Raw genomic sequence first — 18,452 nt, forward strand, 5'->3', positions numbered from 1 at the left:
ACAGCCTGGTCCAGGCACTAGCTACTCCTATCTCCATGTAGGCTGCACAGAAGTTGACTTGGAAAGGTTTATTTGAAAGGGCACAGAGTCCATTCCACCAGGGTCCTGAGAGTGGACTGGAAGGAAAGGGGTAGATTTCAGTGGGCTTTCTTGATGTGCTGGATGTTCTTGGGGAAAGGCTGCGGGCCCAGCCAGAGCTGCAGCAGGATGACAGCATGGCATATGTGCAGGGCAGCAGAGCTGCAGGATGTAGATGGGTATGTATTCCAGGAGAGCTCGATGAGCCCCAGCACCAGCAACCTAGAGATCAGAAACAGGCCCCAGGTTTGGTCCAGTTTCAAGACCAACAGTCCTTTGACTTCTCATGCCCTAGACACATCCCCTAGCCCTTCCCACTCCCCCAGGCTGTCCCAGCCAGTACCTGAGCAGGTGTGTGAGCCAGTGTGCAGGCATGGCCCACAGGAGGTAGGGCAGTGTGTGGAAATACCAGACATAGAATTGGTAGTGGAGAGAGCGGCTGAAGCAGACACCAATGAAGTTGGAGGTGAAGAGGGTAGAAACAATCTGTATGGGATGGTCAAGGCCAAGGGCAGGAATAGAAGGTACAGGAGTTGGGGGGGGTGTCCCCAAAAGGGCAAAAGTTTTGGGGTCAGAAAGCCCCCTGGTTCTGCCATTCTTAGATGCATACCCTGGGCAAATTTCTCAACTTCTCTGGACCTGTTCCTTAATCTAACAGGGAGATGCTAATACCTAGAACCATAAAGCCTAGTGAGTTTGAATCTCTCCACTAGCTATGTGATGCTACTTAACCTCTTAAAGCCTTTATTTTGCTTTTTAGAAAATGAAGATAATAAGAGTGTCTCCTTATCTCTTGTGAGCTTCAAATGTTTGAATGTATATACATCTTAGGATACCAGGCAGGGAGTGTGTACACTATCACAGAAGCTCAATATTTAGAATTAAGAATAAACTGTCAGGCGCAGTGGCACATGTTTGTAATCCCAGCTGCTCAGGAGGGTGAGACAGGAGGATCATGAGTTCAAAGTCAATCTCAGCAACTTAGTTGAGGCCCTAGGTAACCCAATGAGACCCTGCATCTAAATAAAATATAAAAAAGGGCTGGAGATGTGGCTCAGTGGTAAAGTGGCCCTGGGTTCAATCCCTGGTACCCAGAAACAAAACAAAAGAATAAACTAAGCTTTGATACGTAAAGTGCTCAGTACAGTGTTTGGTACAGAAGAGGAGCTCTGTGAATGGATTCCCCTTCACTCCCCCAGGTTATCAGCCATCTGAGGTCAACAGACCTGAGACCCCACCTTGCACCTGAAGAGTACAAGACTTACCTTTCCATTATTTAAAGGATATGATTGGGTGTGAGGGGCTGGGGTGGAACCTTCCTTTTGGAGGGATCCTTCAGCAGCGACAGGATACTTTCCCCAGTCCTGGGGAGAAGTCATTCAGACATTTATCAAGCTTCCATCGTGGGCCAAACTCTAGACTCATCCCCATGAGTTTAACATCTCCCCAAGTAGCTCCTAAAGCTCAGGCCTTTCCCCCAACCCTGTCCATCGCACTGCCTGTTTCTTACCTGTGCCATCTGCAGAGGGCAAACAGCAAGAGCAGGGTGAGGTGGGCAGCCAACAGGGCCAGGTGGAAAGCTCTATGCAGGAATAGGGCCTCAGGGAGGAAGCGCCAGTTTACTGTCCAGCGGAAGAGAAACTGGCGGCCAAGATCAAAGGAGCGGGATAGATAGCCAATGGGGTTCTCCAGCAGGAAAGGGAGCCCCAGCACCACCTGAGAATGAGTGTGATGTCAGAAGAGCTGCCAAGGCTTACCCCAGCCTCCATGATAATCAATGAGGGGAGTGGGAGTGGATGGAGGTCTCAGAGGTTCCCTAATTTCTATCAGGAATAGTAAAAAATCCATCCTCCACAACCACCTCAGATTAGAGCCTGGAACCAAAGAGGCTCTGATCTGAGCTTCTTTGCAGGTAATAACAGGAAATAATCCTAACCTGATGCTTTAAGGTTAGGATTAACCAACTCACAAGTAGACAGAACTGGAAAGCCTCTCGGAGGCCAACTACTTCAACAGTCTTATTTTAGAGTTAAGGAAACTAAAGCTGCCCATCTCAGAATCAACTCCCAAACCCTGTCTCTCAGTTTGAGAAAGTCTCAAGTAACAGAAGAAGGTCAGATTAATGGCCTCCTCATCCATAAAGGGAAGGGTGAAGAAGGGATACCTGAAGGACAGCACAGATGCCCAGCTTGGGGAGGGCACCACGGAAACCAAACTGCGTAAGGAGAAGGAACAGTAAACCAGGGGCGAAGAGTAGCACATTCATCTTCACGGAGACCGCCAGGCTGAAGTGGGCAGGGGAGAAGAAGGGTGAAGATCAGTTCCAAAACTCTTTATCCTGCCTGAAGATGTACCACCATCATCACAGCAATTCCTGGCCTCCCACCAGCAAGCTTCAGGATGAGGTCCTCACTCAGAACTGCTGAGGGAGGGTTAGATAGCTTGGGAGGAGGCTGGAGGAAGGGGACAGGTATGTAGTCCCTCTGCCCAAACTGAATGAGCACATACTGATGTATTTAGAAGTTCAAGGACCAACCCCAACACTGGATGAAGAGAAAGAGGGGAAGAGGGCTATACGTGGGAAGGGACATGGAAGATAGAGGCTTTCTAGACTTGCTTGTGGAGCCCTGAGTGACCTACATTATCTGTTCACTCCCTTATTCCCTCTGCTACAGAAAATTGGGGAGAAAGAGTTGGAAATGCAGAAAGTGAGAGAAGGGGCCTGAGTGGAGGGGTGTCAACCTGAAACAGCAGCAGCCCCAGCCCCAGCGCTGGGCCAGGAAGAGGTTGATACTGAGGAAAAGCAGCGCCATGGCCACTGGGTCATTGAAGAGCCGCAGCACGAAGATGGAGTGGACCCGGTAAGAAGCGCAGCACATGAAGAAAAAGACGAAGGGAGGTACCTGAGGGATGGGCACGGTGGGGAATAAGGTCAATTCCCCCAATCTGAGCCATCCCCATAACCCACCATCCCTCTGATTCTAGCATGGACTCACCTTACAAGTCTGGTGGTAGATTAAGAAAACGAGTAGCAAAGTCACCAGGTAAAGCACAGCAAAGATATTCTGTGCCATGCGGATATCAGTGCCCTGGCCAGTGGCATAGTAGAGTCCCATAAAGATGTACACGAAGCCAGCTGGGTAGCTGGAAGATGAAGGGGAATGTGAGACTAGGTCAGGCTAATCAGCCTGATACCCAGCTAGCCCTTCGCATTCTCCCTCAACCTCCTATAATAACTCACACAAGAGGTCCAGTGTCACCCTGCAGTTGTGTATAGTCATATGTGCCATTGATGACGCCTTCCACCTGGGCCATGTAGGCCTTCCAGTCAATCTCTGTGTCTGGAAGAGGATAAGATGGTCTGGTTAATTTTGAATCCAGAATTTGCCTGCCCCAAAGCACCAGGCCTCCAGAACATCAAAGCAGAGTTCCAGCTCATTCCCAGGACTTCCATCTCTACTCCTTATCTAACTGCCTACTCGCTGGGTGAACTCAAGCATCTCAAACTATGTGTCTATAATTGAACTCATGATCTTTCCTCCCACTCCAAATCTACTCTCTTTCTTGGGTTTCATTAATAGAACAACCAACCTCCTACCTGCCCAGGTCATGAAGCTGGAATACATCTTTGATACATTTTCCTCCTTCATTCTAACCCTTGGTCAACAAATTCTGTTTTTTCATCCTAAAGATCTCTAGTAGTTCATCTTTCTTTGATACTACATAGTCAATTTGGGGTCTAACATAATCTGTAGCCTCAACAACACAATAGTATCCTAATTAGGCCTGGTTTCTACTTTTACTCCACTACAATGCATATTCTACCCTGCCCAAAACAGTTTTCTCGAAATAAAAATCATTATGAGGTCTCTCTACTTAAAAAACCTTCAGTGATTTCCCAAGGCTCTAAAGATAAAGATCGATCTCTATTATTCCTATTTTTTAGAAAAGGAATCTAAAAGTTAATTAGGTTAAATGACTAACTTAAGAATTAGAAAGGATAGAGTTGGGGGCCCCAAGTTTTTAACCACCATGCTGTCTCCTTACAACACTGTTAAATTTCTTTATGATCTGATCTCACAATCTGCTCTCTCATTACTATTCAAATCAGTTTCCACACTGCAGCTCTAAAAAAACATAAGTTCTTCAAAGGAATCATTCTCTGTTTTGACTGGAGGTTTTTGGTACAAGATCCTCTCTGCCATCCCCTTCCTTCCTTATTCTTTCCTTATCTGGCTAGTTCTTATATACCTTTCAAGAGGGGCTCTATAAAACTTCCCCCTACTCCTGGTGTCTGGCCCTCCTAAGTCATTGCTGCCCTTCCCCACCCACCATCAGGGATTGAGCCCAGAGGTGCTTAACCACTGAGCCACATTCCCAGCCCTTTAAAAAAAATTATTTTATTTTGATACAGGGTCTCCCTAAGTTGCTGAGGCTGGCTTTGAACTTGCAATCCTCCTGCCTCAGCTGCTGAGCCGCTGGGATTACAGGCAAGTGCCCCCCGTGCCTGAACCCTCCTAAATTCTTATAACACTCTGTCTTATTACTATCAAGATGAATATGATACATTATAATTACCTACTAACATTTTAGTTCAGACCCATATACCCAAGTCATAAATACATCTCTCTTATTCACCACTGTACTCGTGGCACATAACATAATGTTAGGTAATTAAAAAAAAAGAGAAGAAAACATAATGTTAGACATATGACAAGCACTCAATATGTTCTCAATGAAAAAGTCCTTAACAAGAAACAGAGGTGCCTCAAGCCCAGAGTCTAGATTCAGCCTGGAAAGAACAACTAATAATGCCTAACAGATTCAAGTGGTCACAAAATGCCATCATAGAGAAGGGACTTCGAAGACCTCAGAATTTAAATGGTTGGTAACGTCAAGATCCGGGAAGGGAAGTGACGTGTCCAAGTTACAGAGACAAGCAGCAGTAGCATCACACTAACTCTGACCCAGAACTGACTTCCAGGCTGCTTTTTTTTTTTTTTTTTTTTTTAGCCTGGCAGGCTGTATGATCAGGGTAGAAGGTCAACCTTTAGGGTTGCCCCTCGTCACGGGAGCAGGATTAAGGTCACCCTGCCTGTGGAGCAAGTTTGGGGCTCCGATAAAGGATATGACTCTACAGATGATGAATGAGTGCTCTAGAGGTTACTTTTGAGTCCAGGTCTAGGACCCACTTTAGGGTAGGGGTTCGGGTCTCCCTCCCTCCCCCCCTCCATTTCGGCGCACTCACATGCTACCCTGTGAATGACCCAGAAGGTGATGCCCACCTCTGCCAGGCAGAGGCAGGAGGCCACCCGCAGCGTGTAGCGCGGCTCCCAAAGCAATAAGCGCCGCTCTTGCCAGGCGCGTTGTAGCCACTGTCCGCAGACTCCCGCCGGCTGGGCCGCGGAACCCGCCCGGCTGCGTTTCCGCAGCCCAGCCGCCATGTTGACGGTGCGCCGCTCTAGTTGGTCCACCACCCCGGAAATCCAACCCTTCGACACTTCAGTTCCGTTCCTCTTCTCCGGGTCTAACGCCAAACTTAGCGCTGATCCAAATAGCCAGAGTACTTTACTACACTAAAATTTATTTCTTTCGTATCTGTCTCCTCCGGCGGAACACACACCTCGAAATAGCAGGAACAAAGTTTTACTCCTCAGTATATACCCAGTCCTGGGCACACATGCTCTAATACAGAACGAATGTCTGCTCCGAAAAACAAAAGTTTTGTTCCTCGCAAGCCAAGCATTCCACTTCCCCTATGCTGGGAATACTTGTGTTCATGCTGGAGGCCAAAGTCGGTCTGCACCCATCCCGCTTCCCTTCTGAGCCTTCTAGGTGCTCAAGAACTGCTTGGGAAGAAGTGAATTTTCAGTTTGTTTTCAGTTACTAATGGAAGGAGCCGTTCAAACTGAAACATAGGAGGGCAGTGGTGAGCCTAAGAAGTCTGGCGCTATAAGTGTGGCCAGTGAAGGCGACTAAGCAGTACAACCAGAAGACTGCGAAAGTAGACGATGATTCGGATTTCCAACCGGAGGATTCTTCAAAGAACGCTTAGCAGAAGACGGAAGTTCCACGTGTTTGTGTTGAGCAACTGCAGGTGGTGGGCGGAGACACAAGGGTCCCGCCCACCACATCCCAGCCTCCGGATTGGCTGCGTAGGTCGGGTACTGGAGAGTGCCTGGAGAGTGCCCAGAGAGTGCCTAGAGCATGGCCTCTCCCTGGGCCCTGGCCCCCGGGCCGGAGTTACCCGAGCAGAACTTCGAGTACTGCGAGGTTCAGTACTGGGACCAGCGCTACCGAGGCGCGGCGGACTCTGCGCCCTACGAGTGGTTCGGGGACTTCTCCTCCTTCCGTTCCCTCCTAGAGCCTGAGCTGCGGCCGGAGGACCGTATCCTCGTGCTAGGTGGGTATCCCCAGAGCTGTCCCGGCCAGGAGATCAGGCTGCATCAGGCCTGATCTGACCTCATCCGCTTTCTCCTTGTCTCTTTGCCCCTCTCAGTGGACCCCAGTGGGAAGCTAAGATCCAGTACCTCCGAATCCAGCTGTAGTTAGCCAGGGCAAACAGGAGTGATCCTGGACCCTGTTCCGGACTCTTGGGTAACCTCTGGCCAAGGAGAAGGCAGAGGACCTAGTTCAAGTCCCAATACAAATTGGCAGTATAACTTAGGACAAGTAATGAATCCGTTGTGAGCGTCAGTTTCATTTTTAGAAATGGGATTAGGATTTCATACAAGATAATACAAATGCAGGCATCTTTGTTTAGCGCTTTTCTTTTTGCACCAGTTGGCACCAGGAACCATTGATACCTAGAGGGAGTTAGCACTCTCCAAACCCTGACTGAAACTTTGTCCTATGCTCAGTGTGAAGTGAAGGTAAAAACAGCGCCCTCTGAGATCGAAGTGGAGATTGCGGCCAAGATTGGTGTGATTTCCTGTGGAAAAGAGGTGCTGGGATGCAAAGTAGGGCTCTGAGAGGTCCAGTTGCTCCACTAGGAGTTCTCTCCTCTGTCAGCTTTGGAGGCACATAGTGAAGCTTGAATGAGCAAAGGTTTTCCTACCAATTATAGTTTTTATTTTTCAGCGTCAAAGTCTTTGTAAGTGAAATATTTGATACCTGTCATACCATATATATGTAAGATATGAATAATAAATCTGATGCGTGTGTGTGCTCTTAGGACTAGAAAGAAGTATAACCTAGTGGTGAGGAATTTGGGTTCTGGCCAGGTGCAGTGTGATCCCAGTGAATCTGGAGGCTGAGGCAGAAGGATTGCAAGTTTAGTGCCAACCTCTGCAATTTAGTGAGAATCTCAGTAATTTAGCAAGTTCCTGTCTCAAAATAAAAATAAAAAGCGTTAGGGATGTACTCCATAGTAAAGTGCCTCTGAGTTCCCTCCCAGTACAAAAAGAGAACTTGGACTGTGGAAGTTGCTAATCATGTTTGGAATTTTGGCTCATCTAATTCTGGCTGTGTGTTGTCATCAAAGTACTTAAATTTCTGTACCTCCATTTTCCCAGCCTCTAAAAAATGAGTACTTAAATATTGATTTTCTAAGGTGATTGAATGAATGTGAAAGAGCAAGGCCTGGCACAATAAGCCTCATGTATATTTAAGGTTTTCTGTGTAATTCCTCCCAAAACCCCTTCTTCCAGAGGTAAATGTTCATGAATTTTGTGATTGTAAACTAAATGATTTATGTATAGATTTACCATAGAGCTATTTTTTAAAAATGTAGTGTGTTTCAAAATAACCTGGAAAGCTGGACCCCCACCCTGAGATTCTAATTCCAGGGATGGGTTCTAGGAATCTATTTATTTTCTCCTTCCTTCCTTCCTTCCTTCCTTCCTTCCTTCCTTCCTTCCTTCCTTCCTTCCTTTTTTCTTTTTTTCTTTTTTGTCCCAGGGATTGAACCCAGGGATGCTTAACCATTGAGCCATATGCCCAGCCCTTTTTATATTTATTTAGAGACAGGGTCTCACTGAGTTGCTTAGGGCCTCACTATGTTGCTGATGCTGGCTTTGAACTCATGATTCTCTTGCCTCTGCCTCCCAAACTGAGGAATTTATTTTCAAGAAGCCCCACAGCTGATTCTTATGCTGGCAGTTGGCAGAGTAACTCTGTCTTAAAATCTGCTTGACTGAGAGTAGCCTTTTCTGGATAGGAGGGGTGAAAAGTCTAAAAATCAAAAGCGAAGAGTTTTCAGAAAGGATCTCCAAAGATTTAACAATAGGACCCTTGACATGGGGTGTACTATATGTTACATGCCACCTTAACAAACATAAGGTATCTGGTAGATGCCATGGAACATGCTGGGTCCTTTCTGACTTATTTAATCATTCCTTAAAGGTAAGTTAAAAGTATTAAGAGTCTTATTCAGAACATGGCTGGATGGTAAATATTTTAAACTTTGCAGTCTCTGTTACAGCTACTCAGTTTTGCTATTATACTGTACAAACACATACATAAGAATAGCCATGCTCTAATAAAACTTTATGTACAAAAGGAGGTGGTGAGCTGGATTTGGCAACCACTGCTATGGGTCATTGCTAAGGATTTCTCAGGAGCAATTTCTCATCCTGAGATGAGAATCATGTCCAAGTCATTTGTTAGATAAGAGCTCCCAGAAGATATTGGTGAGAAATTGGGGTAACAAAAGGGAAGAAGCCAAGCAAAATTGTGATGTCAGGCAAAGTTTCCCTAAGTGTAATTTCAGCCTGAAGAATCACAGATGCAAACTTCAATGCAAACATATACCACAACCTAGGGACATAGAAAAATTGCTTAAAGGACTCCGAGGAGATCTGGTCAGAGTATTGGCAGTGTCTACCACTATCATGCAGCAAGGTGAAGTAGGGTACACTCTGACTCCAGAGCTTCTAGTTCTGCTGCTGCACCACACAGATGGATGAGAGACATCTAGCATTCTGTTGAAACTGGTCCAGTGACTACATTGTGAATTATACCTTAATGGTCTTATTGATAAAGATGAAATGTCACTACTGAAGGTGAGTGGGCCTCTCAAAACTTGGAAGGTAGTTGAGCATTGTGATTTAAGAGCTCTGGCTCTGGAGTGAGGCAGGTCTGGGTCCAAATTAGGACTCTACATCTGACTGTAGTCTTGGGGTATGTTCCTTATCCACGTTTCTCAATTTCCCCATCTAGAAAATGGGAATGTTATATAATATAATAGTATCTTCTATATGGATCTATTGTGAAAATAAACAGACAATTCTTATGAAATGGTTAGCATAGTACCTGTTTTTCAATTTCAGTTACTGGCTAATAATCATTGTTATTATTGAGCTTGTGTGTGTGCATGTGTGTTTGTGCATGTGTACATACGCACACATACCCACACATGTTGAGGACCAAACTCAGGGCCTCGTGCATGCTAGGAAAGCACTCGACCACTGAGCTATACCCCTAGCCCTCATTATTATTGAAAATGAAAGTCAGAGAGACAGTTTATCCATGAATGTTCAGAGATCCCGACTGAAGTCTTGCGTGTCTGGTCCCTATAAGTAGACTGTTCTCATGGCAGGTGAATGCATATGGATGGCTGTCTCTGCTTTACTGTCAGTATACTTCTCAGATTTTCCATCTTTGCTTGGTTCCATATCCTTTAGGAATCTTCTGATCATAATTTGGCTTCTAGTTTCCTATAGAGAAAAGGGACTGACCAAAGAATTCAACTGTCCAGTTCCAACGATGGCTATTTTTTGTTATTAATGAATTGGCATTCAGGATTACATCTCAGACTCTTAGTGTTGGGTTAGCATCCTCATAACTTTGGATCCACATATGATGTGTTCTTGGATTTGGGTCAGTTCTCCAGGGCTTTGCTTCCCTAAGGCCCCATTTAGGAGGCAGTGTTCTTTCCAATCCCTTTCTTAGTTGTGGACCCAAATTACTGAGGCAGAAATCACTGCTTTGTAAGTGTGAAAGTTTTCTTAAAAGATGCCATCCAGTGCTTGCAGGTCCAACATGGGGAAGCATGCGTTAGGCTTTACCAGGCAAGATAGTACTCTCCCTGAGCCCCAGGGCCTGAGGAGGAGCATGGGAAGGGACTGCTGAGAACTGGTGAGCTGCTTCTGGATGCTCTGTCTAGGTGCCAAGCTCTGCTAGATTAGGGATATCTCAACAATTGATCCTGTGATCCTCTTAGGGAACCAAATGAGGGTTAAAATGAGACTAATTCTAAGATCCAACATCTCCTACATGGGACTGCCAAGAGCTATCATCCTGTCCCATTCTCAGCCTGAGCCTGGCCACAGGATGGCCTGGCAGAGACCACTGGATATTTTAAAGTAGTCATGTCCACTGTGATATAGATCCACATCTACTCTAAGTTCTACCCTTCTCTAACAGTTCCTCTTTGAGATTGCATTCTAAGCATTTCCCATCAGTGTTGTGATTCTCCACCACCCCCACCCCCTAAGATACTGCTTGTTAGCTCCCCTAAAATTGTTGGCTAATCCACCTGGGGTGGGATCAGGGTTTCTTTGTGCTCCCACAGCCTGTCCCTATTGAAATACTTATTGTATTATGTGACAGTTGCCTGTTTCCATGTTTTTCCTTTCCACCAGAGCATGAGTTTCTTGAAGGAAGGCACTCTTATTCATCAACAGAGACCAATATGTAGTATTCAATATGTACATGAGGGGCTGAAGTTGTGGCTCAGTGGTAGAGTGCTTGCCTGGCATGTGTGAGGCACTGGGTTTGATTCTCAGCACCACATTAAAAAAATAAATAAATAAAATAAAGCTATTGTGTCCATCTACAGCTAAATTTTTTTTAAAAAAATACGTACATGAAAAATTATAAGAGATCAATCCTGCTGTGTGTCCCCACCTAGTTTACCCTCACTTACCAATTCTGCCATGGAAATCAAAGTAAGATAATAACTCCTATCACGAAACCTTCCCAGGGTAGATATCTTCCAAGATCCTCTAAAAGGTTAGGGATTAGAATAATACTGAGATTACAGTCCTAATAATACTAGTATTATTACCATCCTGAGTGTGAGGAAACTGAAATTCAACAAGTCAAATGATTTTTTCCATGGTGGTGTGGTTAGGGATATCAGAATCCAGACCCTTGAATTCCTAAGCATGGACCTCCTTCAGCTATTCAACAGATGTTTTAGTTCTTAAATTAGTGTGTTGCATCCTTTGTGTAGCCTATTGACTGTTATCATCATTTTTCTGAATAAGAAATCCAAGTTATTGGTATTGAAACAACTTGCCCTAGTTCACACAGCCAGGAATGATAGAGCCAGGGTTTATGCTGAGGTCTGTGTGATTCCAAAGTTTATGTGTTTTCTGAACACTTCTGCCTTTCCTTTAGTACTAGAAGATTTGGACTGAGAGAAAATGTGGGGCCACGATGAATAACAGGGAAGGTGAGAACCAAAACTAACCTAGCTCTTTTGCCACCCACTCCATCCCACACCAGGTTGCGGGAATAGTGCTCTGAGCTACGAGCTGTTCCTTGGAGGCTTTCCCGATGTGACCAGTGTGGATTACTCATCAGTAGTGGTGGCTGCCATGCAGGCTCGCTATGCCCATATACCCAGGCTGCGTTGGGAGACCATGGATGTGCGGATGCTTGCCTTCCCTAGTGGCTCCTTTGATGTGGTGCTTGAGAAGGGCACACTGGATGCCCTGCTGGCTGGGGAACAGGATCCCTGGACTATATCATCTGAAGGTATCCACATTGTGGACCAGGTGCTCAGTGAGGTGAGGAATCAGCAAGAGAGGAGGGCAGATTAAGAGGTGGGGATGAGGGGATGGAAAGAACTCAAAAGCTAGAGGTCTGGTTTGGAGCAGGTGGTGGATCACCCTCAGAAGTATAGTTCTCTAAAGAATGGGAGTGTTAAGCTGGATCAAGATTAGAAGGGGCTGGAGTGATTAAGCTTACAAAGGCCAATATTTGGCTACTAGGTTGCATCAGGGGTAAGGTAACAGGCAAGTTCCAGACAGGTGATACAGACTGAGAAGGTGAACAGCTGATAGGAAAGCCATGCCTCCTGAACTCCCATGCTCCTATTTAGATTGCAGCCCTGCTTTCATGAAATGGCGAGGAGCAGAGAATGTGGCTTACTCTTTGCCATGGAAAGTTTGAGCTACTGGACGGAGGGTAATACCTGAGGTTTGACTGGGGCAGTACTGACCTTTGAGAACCTGGAGATGACTCATCACCGATGGCTTCTCTGTCTGCCTTGCAGGTGAGCCGGGTGCTGGTCCCTGGGGGCCGGTTCATCTCAATGACCTCTGCAGCCCCCCACTTTCGGACCAGACACTATGCCCAAGCCCGATATGGCTGGTCCTTGAGGCATGCAACCTACGGCAGCGGTTTCCACTACCACTTCTACCTCATGCACAAGGGTGGGGAGCTCAGTGTGGCCCAGCTGGCCCTAGGAGCCCAGATCCTGTCACCTCCCAGCCCTCCCACCTCACCCTGCTTCTTCCAAGACTCAGATCATGAAGACTTTCTCAATGCCATTCAGCTGTGAGGCCAGAGTCATTGTCCTCCAGCTCTCCCTGGGCTTCTCAGGAATTCCTCACTCAGGATTGGGGTTGTTTCAAAGGTGCTCACATTCCAGAGGTCTCATGTGCAAGAGAGAGGTTGTGAGAACAAGCCCATGTGAGCCAATTCAGCCCTGCTCCAGCTAGGTCCCCAGATCCTAGATTTCTGGCTTCCTTCTTATGTTCCTTTGAACTCTACTTCGTTCCCCATAAACTTCTCTACCATACCGGACCACCAGTAATTCATCCCCTGGGGTAAATTTTAACAGCCCTTCTGTACAACAGCTGGCCTAAGAGGCCCCCTTCCAACTTGCATTTGTGTACAAGAGATAGCAGACTTTGAAGATAGATTGCTTTATGCTTCCGACCCAGCTCCAGCCCCAACACTGCTTACCTGTCCTGCTTAGACTGTTCATGTACCTAAGGAGGCCACATGGTAACCATGTTCCCAGCTCAGGCTGGCCTGCCTGTATTCCCTTGGCAACCCTCCCCTACCAGCAACTTTGCACCTGAGATTACCAAGTATTTGCCTCCCTCCCATTTTGGCCCCGCTCCTGAGCAGACTGAAGCAGTGGCCACACACGCACACAGGGAGGTCTGTGTTTATTCACACACTCCTGATACAGTGAGGATGGAGGAACATTTTACAAAGGACACCCCTGGGTTGAGGACATCTCCAGGTCCACAGGTGTCATCCAGAGGTGCAGAGCAGTCCCATTTGGGTTCCCAGGGGTAGAACGAAAGGATCCAAGGTAAAATCAGATCTGGGCCCTTACAAGGTGATACCTTGGGGGAAAGGGGTCTGCCTGAGAACCTCCTGGAGTGAGGCTTTGGCAGACTGACCATATGATTGGTTACCATGTTGGGGGCTTGTCCCAACCCAGCCTCAACACCCGTCCTATCTGCCAGGCGCAGAAGAGCATGGCGGAGGCTGTGGGGGGAGGGCACGAACCATGAGCGGAGCCAGTAAACAAAGAATCGGATATAAAAATACAAATGTGCTGAGGAAGTTCCTTAGAAAGAGGCTGGGGTCACGCCAGACTGGGGTGAGGATTAGGACTGCCCGGAGGGCTGGGCTCAGGTGGGTGGGAAGCTCATGCAAATACGCAGCCAAACATCCCTGGCCACTCGCGGTCCGACACCGGCAGCCACCCGGTCTGCAGACCAAACTGGCCGGAGGGGGGCGGGGCAGGGGAGCCGTGCGGGAGGGGGCGGGCCGGGGAATGGGGGCCGCGGGTCTCTGTGTCCGTTCCGGTGTGCGGGGTGGGGCTGCGGCCCGAGGTTCTAAAGTGCATGAGCGCAGCGGCGGGCTCCGGGCGGGTCCGCGCCGCCGCTACCACCGCCGCCGTGGTGCTGAAGCGGACAGCTCCGGAGTGCCTGGCAGCGGCGGCAGAGACACTGACCCAGCGGCGGCGCAGACCTGCAGCCCCCGCCCGCGGGCTCCTGGGCCGGGGCGGGGGGCGCCGGCAGCCGCATCGCCGGCCCGCGCTCCTGGCCGCTGCGGGGCTGGGCCCGGAGCCCGCCGCCGGAGCCAGCGCGTCTACACTCCGGACGGCGGCTTCTCCCCCATCCCCTTCAGCACGTCGTCTATCCGGTCATCCTCGATCACCACTGCGCAGGGAGAAAGCGCGTCAGCCGCGCGGCCTCGGGGGGCGGCGGCGAGAATGGGCCCCGCGTCCTCGCGCCCCGCGTAGCTACTGCCCCCCAGCCCAGCGACGCCCCCTCGGAACCCGGTGCCACCGAGCCTTCCCCATCCAAACATTCCTGCCTCCCTCCAGGCTACCAAGCCTCGCTCCCACAGACCCCCTTCCCTCCCTATGTTGGAACGCCCCTCTTCCAAAAGCTCTGGCAATTATGCCTCCCAGTGCGAACCCTCCCGCCACCTGAGCCTTCCTTAATCTGAGCTGAGCAGAGATATCTCTAGCTCATAGAACCTCCCTCTTCAACCCTCAGTTCAACAGAACCCCTTCCTCAAATGGGGCTCAAACGGAACATGCAGCTAATCCGACCCTCTTCCTCACCTAAACCTCTTGCTACTTGAACCCCTCTTCCGATCCTGGGACCAACAAAGTCCCCCTCCCCATGCAAACAACCAGGACAACAGAACCCCTGGCCTTTCTGCCCTCCAGTCGGACGACCCTCTGGACCTGAAGGTTCTTCGTAGCATCCACCGACTGAGCATTTGATCCCAAAGAATTGGCCCACCATTCTGTTCCCACTTCCAAGCAGCCCCAAATGCCCGGACCGGCCCCTCCCCCTCGCCCAGGTGCCAGGGCTCTGCTTCCAGAGGTGGCGAGCACCGATCGAATCCGGGGCACTGTGTTCCCGGGAGAGGAGAAGAGGGGGACAATACTGCAGCAGGGACCCTCCCCCCACAACCCGGGCCGAAGAGCGGCTGGCTGCGCTGGTCTGCGGCAGGAGCTGCGGCTACTCGGAGGGAACGGCAGCCGGGGGGCGCCCAGCGGAGGGTTTCTGGGTCAGGCGGCGACTCCGAGCCGGGGCCGCGTACCTCGCTTGGCTCGGCCGATCTGGCCCAGCTTGGGGGGTCGCTTGGCCTGGTTGCCCGCGAAGAAGGAGTTGGTGTCCTGCAGGCGGCAGCTGAAGGAGAGGTCGGAGCCCTCGGGGTCTGCGCCGAAGCGGCCCATCTTGTCCTCGCTGTAAGGTAGGATCTCGGACATGGTGGGCGCGGGGCGGGCGCGGGACTGCAGCGGGGCGCGGGCGGCGGGCTAGTTGCCGGACCGGCCCTAGCTCAGTAGGGGAGCCGGCGGAAGGATGAAGTCATGCAGCATCCGGGACTGCGGAGCCAAGCGGGGCCTCCTCCCCCGCGCCTCCGCCTCCCGGGCCGCTGGGCAGGCGGCGGCGGCGGCGGCGGGGACCGGGCGGGGGCGGGGGCAGTGAGCGGGGGGCGGGGGTGGCGGCGGCGGCGAGAGCGGAATGACGATGAGCGCCCGACTGCGGCAGAGAACGGCGGGCGGGGCGCGGTGGAGGCGGGGCGGGCACCGGCCAGGAGAAAGAGGCGGGGCTGAGGGGCCGAAGCGCGCCCAGCTATCCCCCGAAAGGAGGGAGCAGCAGTGGGAGGTTCCCGCACAATGGCGGGGAATGGCCCGCAGTGGGTCTGGAAGAACTGTACCGACCAACGCTGGGAAGAGCTGGCGGGGAGGGGCAGGACTTGAGAGAAATTGGGAGCGAGCCTGGTACTTAGAGAGAAAGGGGGAGGGTCCGACACCAAGGCTCAGAAGGCTGTGCAAAGGAGACTGAGCAGGGGTGCAAAAGCTGGCGCGGCCCTTCGGGGCCTGAAAACAGCAGCAAGGCAATCAACTCAAAGAGCGGACAACAGAACCGCGGCGGCAGGAAGCTCTGAGTACGGGTGAAGAATGGAAAAGACACAAATCCACAGGAGCGCGGGAAGAGCTCAGGCCTGTGGGTGGTGCCCTCGTGGTTGGCGCGCTCTTTTATCCTAGTTGCTCTGCGGGTCTCTAGCGGTTCTTCAGGGTCTGTTCATCTCCCACTGCCTTTCTATGTCTGTCTCTGTATGTCAGTGTATCTCTACGTGTCTCCCTGTATATCTCTGTGTTAGGATCTTTGCCTTTCTGAATCTGTTTCCATGTTTGGCCCCTGTAACCTTTGCTCTACTGTGTCTCTGTCTCCTTAGTCTATTTCAGCCTCTGCTAGGAGGAGTCTAAGTAAATCCAAGATCACATCGCGCACCAAAGCGGACTCCCGGCCGAAATCGGGACTCGAAGAGCCCGCTGCGCCTTTTGGTTCTTCCAGCCCTGGAGGCTCCCGCGCGTTTGCAGTGTAGGAGGGATGAATGGCAGCGTCGTGGGGGGCGCCTGGGCTGCGGGTGACGCGGGGAAGCAAGGAGCGCCTGAGGACGTGGCGCTTGCCAGTATGGGTCGCGAGGGAGGGAGGGAGGGAGGGACTGAGGGCGCCCCTAGCCCTGGTTGCCGGGACCACGGGAGAGTTCTAGCGGCTTGGACCGGAACAAGCTCTTTCCCACTTACCTCTGGCAACCCCCACCCCCGCCCTAGCTGGCCGTCAGCGGCAACGTCACCTGCTTGCTAGCGCGCAAAGGCTCTGGCGCAATCACAGGCCTTGGAGGGGAGGGGGTGTCTCACATTCGGCGAAAGTGACGACAGCGCTGATGAAGATAATAATCACTTTGTAAGTTCACTCCACACCCCAGGCGGAGGCCCTTTCTACTCATTCCAGTCAAATTACAAAGAGACTGTATGTTGTCTCAGTAGGTAATGAGTAACCCCTCACCAAATGTGCTAAAGAAGGGGCCATGAGAGTTCTTGTTCAGGCAAAGATAACAGCTTTGTGTGGGGAATTTAAACAATTCATTTCTCCCTACAGAATGAGGGAAAACGGGGATTAACAATGTAAGCCCGAATTCATTTGTTTAAATTATATTCTTGTCCTTCCTATGTATGCTGGATCATGCTTAAAGCAAAAGCCTTAAGGGAATACTGTAAAGATATTGCAATACTGTGTATAAATAAGATTCAGCTATATTATAAAAATGTGGAGGAGTTCTTTAAACTTTGATCCTATACTTAAAATTCTGATGTTTGCATCCTTGCTCATGAGAAGAAAATATATTTTCAGTTAAAATGAAATAAAATTTGGAAATGTGTAATGGCACATTGTTTCTCACTTGAATGTCCCCCCAAATCTAGTGAACTTACTCCATAGGTCCCAAACAAAATAATAAGTGTTTTGGCAATTATCAACATTTTTATTCAAGTGGAAGCTGTACAGCCATATAGTGAGTTGAATAGAACCCTTTTCACATACACCTCAATTCATGTCCACCCAGTACCTAGATTGTGACCTTATTTGGAAATAAAATACTTACAAATACAAGTAACAAAATTAAAATGAGGCCAAACTGAATTAATGTGGGCCCAAAAACCCAATCATTGATGTCTTTGTATGAAGAGGACAGGCACACAGAAACACACAGGAGAAAAGACCAAATGAAGGAGGCAGAGTAATAGGAGTGGAAGCTACCAGGAACTGAAGGAGCCACAAAAGTTTCTTCCCTAGATCTTTCTGAGGGAGGATGGCCCTCCCAAAACGTTAATTTTGAACTTCTAGCCTCCAAAACTATGAAAGAATATTTCTGTTGTTTTGAGCCAACCAGTTTGTGGTACTTTGTTACACCAGACTTTGAAAATAAATACAAGCTGGGGCTGGGGATGTGGCTCAAGCGGTAGTGCGCTCGCCTGGCATGCGTGCAGCAGGGGTTCCATCCTCAGCACCACATACAAACGAAGATGTTGTGTAGGCCGAGAACTAAAAATAAATATTAAAAAAATAATAATAATTTAAAAAAAAGAAAATAAATACAAACTGTTACAAATAGTTTTGGGTAATTTTTTTTTTTTAAGAAGGTTTCTCCTTCTTAAATGCTCTGATAAGGCCCTTTGCCCCTACCCTATCCACTCAAAGGAAGCCTTTACCATCAGGGTATTTCCAGGACTTGTTCTATTTAAAAGATGCTGATAAATTACACACACAAAAAAAGAATGAGGCAGATCTGTGTAAACAGACATGTAAGATCTCCAAGGCTTATCAAAATGTCACCGAATAACATGGAAAATATAATTTCATATGTGAGGGGAAAGTGTACACACTCACACACACACACACACACACACATGATGTTTAAGTATGTAAATGCGTAAAAGAAAGATCTGGGGCTGTGGTTGTAGCTCAGCAGTGGAATGCTTGCCTAACATGTGAGACACTGGGTTGGATTCTCAACACCACATAAAAATAAACAAATAAAATAAAGGTATTGTGTCCATCTACAAGTGAAAATATTATTTTAAAAAAAGAGAA

The 18,452-nt window shown here is 49.0% G+C and overlaps 3 protein-coding genes across 4 annotated transcripts; 1 reads left to right on the top strand and 2 right to left on the bottom strand.

The window, feature by feature from the left end:
- Positions 1-53: 53 nt before the first annotated feature.
- Alg3 (ALG3 alpha-1,3- mannosyltransferase) lies at positions 54-5,564 on the bottom strand. Of its 2 annotated transcripts, none has more exons than XM_078043795.1 (9): positions 5,327-5,564; positions 3,320-3,419; positions 3,075-3,222; positions 2,821-2,981; positions 2,243-2,363; positions 1,589-1,794; positions 1,365-1,442; positions 422-565; positions 54-300 (listed from the first exon to the last, which is right to left on the bottom strand). In XM_078043795.1, the coding sequence occupies exons 1-9, from the start codon at positions 5,520-5,522 to the stop codon at positions 138-140; spliced, it is 1,317 nt and encodes a 438-aa protein (XP_077899921.1). In that variant the 5' UTR covers positions 5,523-5,564; the 3' UTR covers positions 54-137. The 2 variants fall into 2 exon arrangements, with proteins under 2 accessions (XP_077899921.1, XP_077899922.1); XM_078043796.1 differs by having other exon boundaries at positions 5,364-5,497.
- On the top strand, positions 5,534-12,829 carry Eef1akmt4 (EEF1A lysine methyltransferase 4). The gene is made up of 3 exons (XM_005331051.4): positions 5,534-6,481; positions 11,530-11,813; positions 12,302-12,829. Exons 1-3 carry the CDS (start codon positions 6,286-6,288, stop codon positions 12,587-12,589), a joined length of 768 nt encoding a protein of 255 aa, XP_005331108.1. The 5' UTR covers positions 5,534-6,285; the 3' UTR covers positions 12,590-12,829.
- Positions 12,830-13,188: 359 nt separating this feature from the next.
- Positions 13,189-15,940, bottom strand: Camk2n2 (calcium/calmodulin dependent protein kinase II inhibitor 2). Its single transcript, XM_005331052.4, has 2 exons — positions 15,112-15,940; positions 13,189-14,213 (listed from the first exon to the last, which is right to left on the bottom strand). Exons 1-2 carry the CDS (start codon positions 15,278-15,280, stop codon positions 14,143-14,145), a joined length of 240 nt encoding a protein of 79 aa, XP_005331109.1. The 5' UTR covers positions 15,281-15,940; the 3' UTR covers positions 13,189-14,142.
- Positions 15,941-18,452: the final 2,512 nt, after the last annotated feature.

Source organism: Ictidomys tridecemlineatus, chromosome 3, assembly GCF_052094955.1.
Source record: "Ictidomys tridecemlineatus isolate mIctTri1 chromosome 3, mIctTri1.hap1, whole genome shotgun sequence".
In the NCBI taxonomy this organism is placed as follows: domain Eukaryota; kingdom Metazoa; phylum Chordata; class Mammalia; order Rodentia; family Sciuridae; genus Ictidomys; species Ictidomys tridecemlineatus.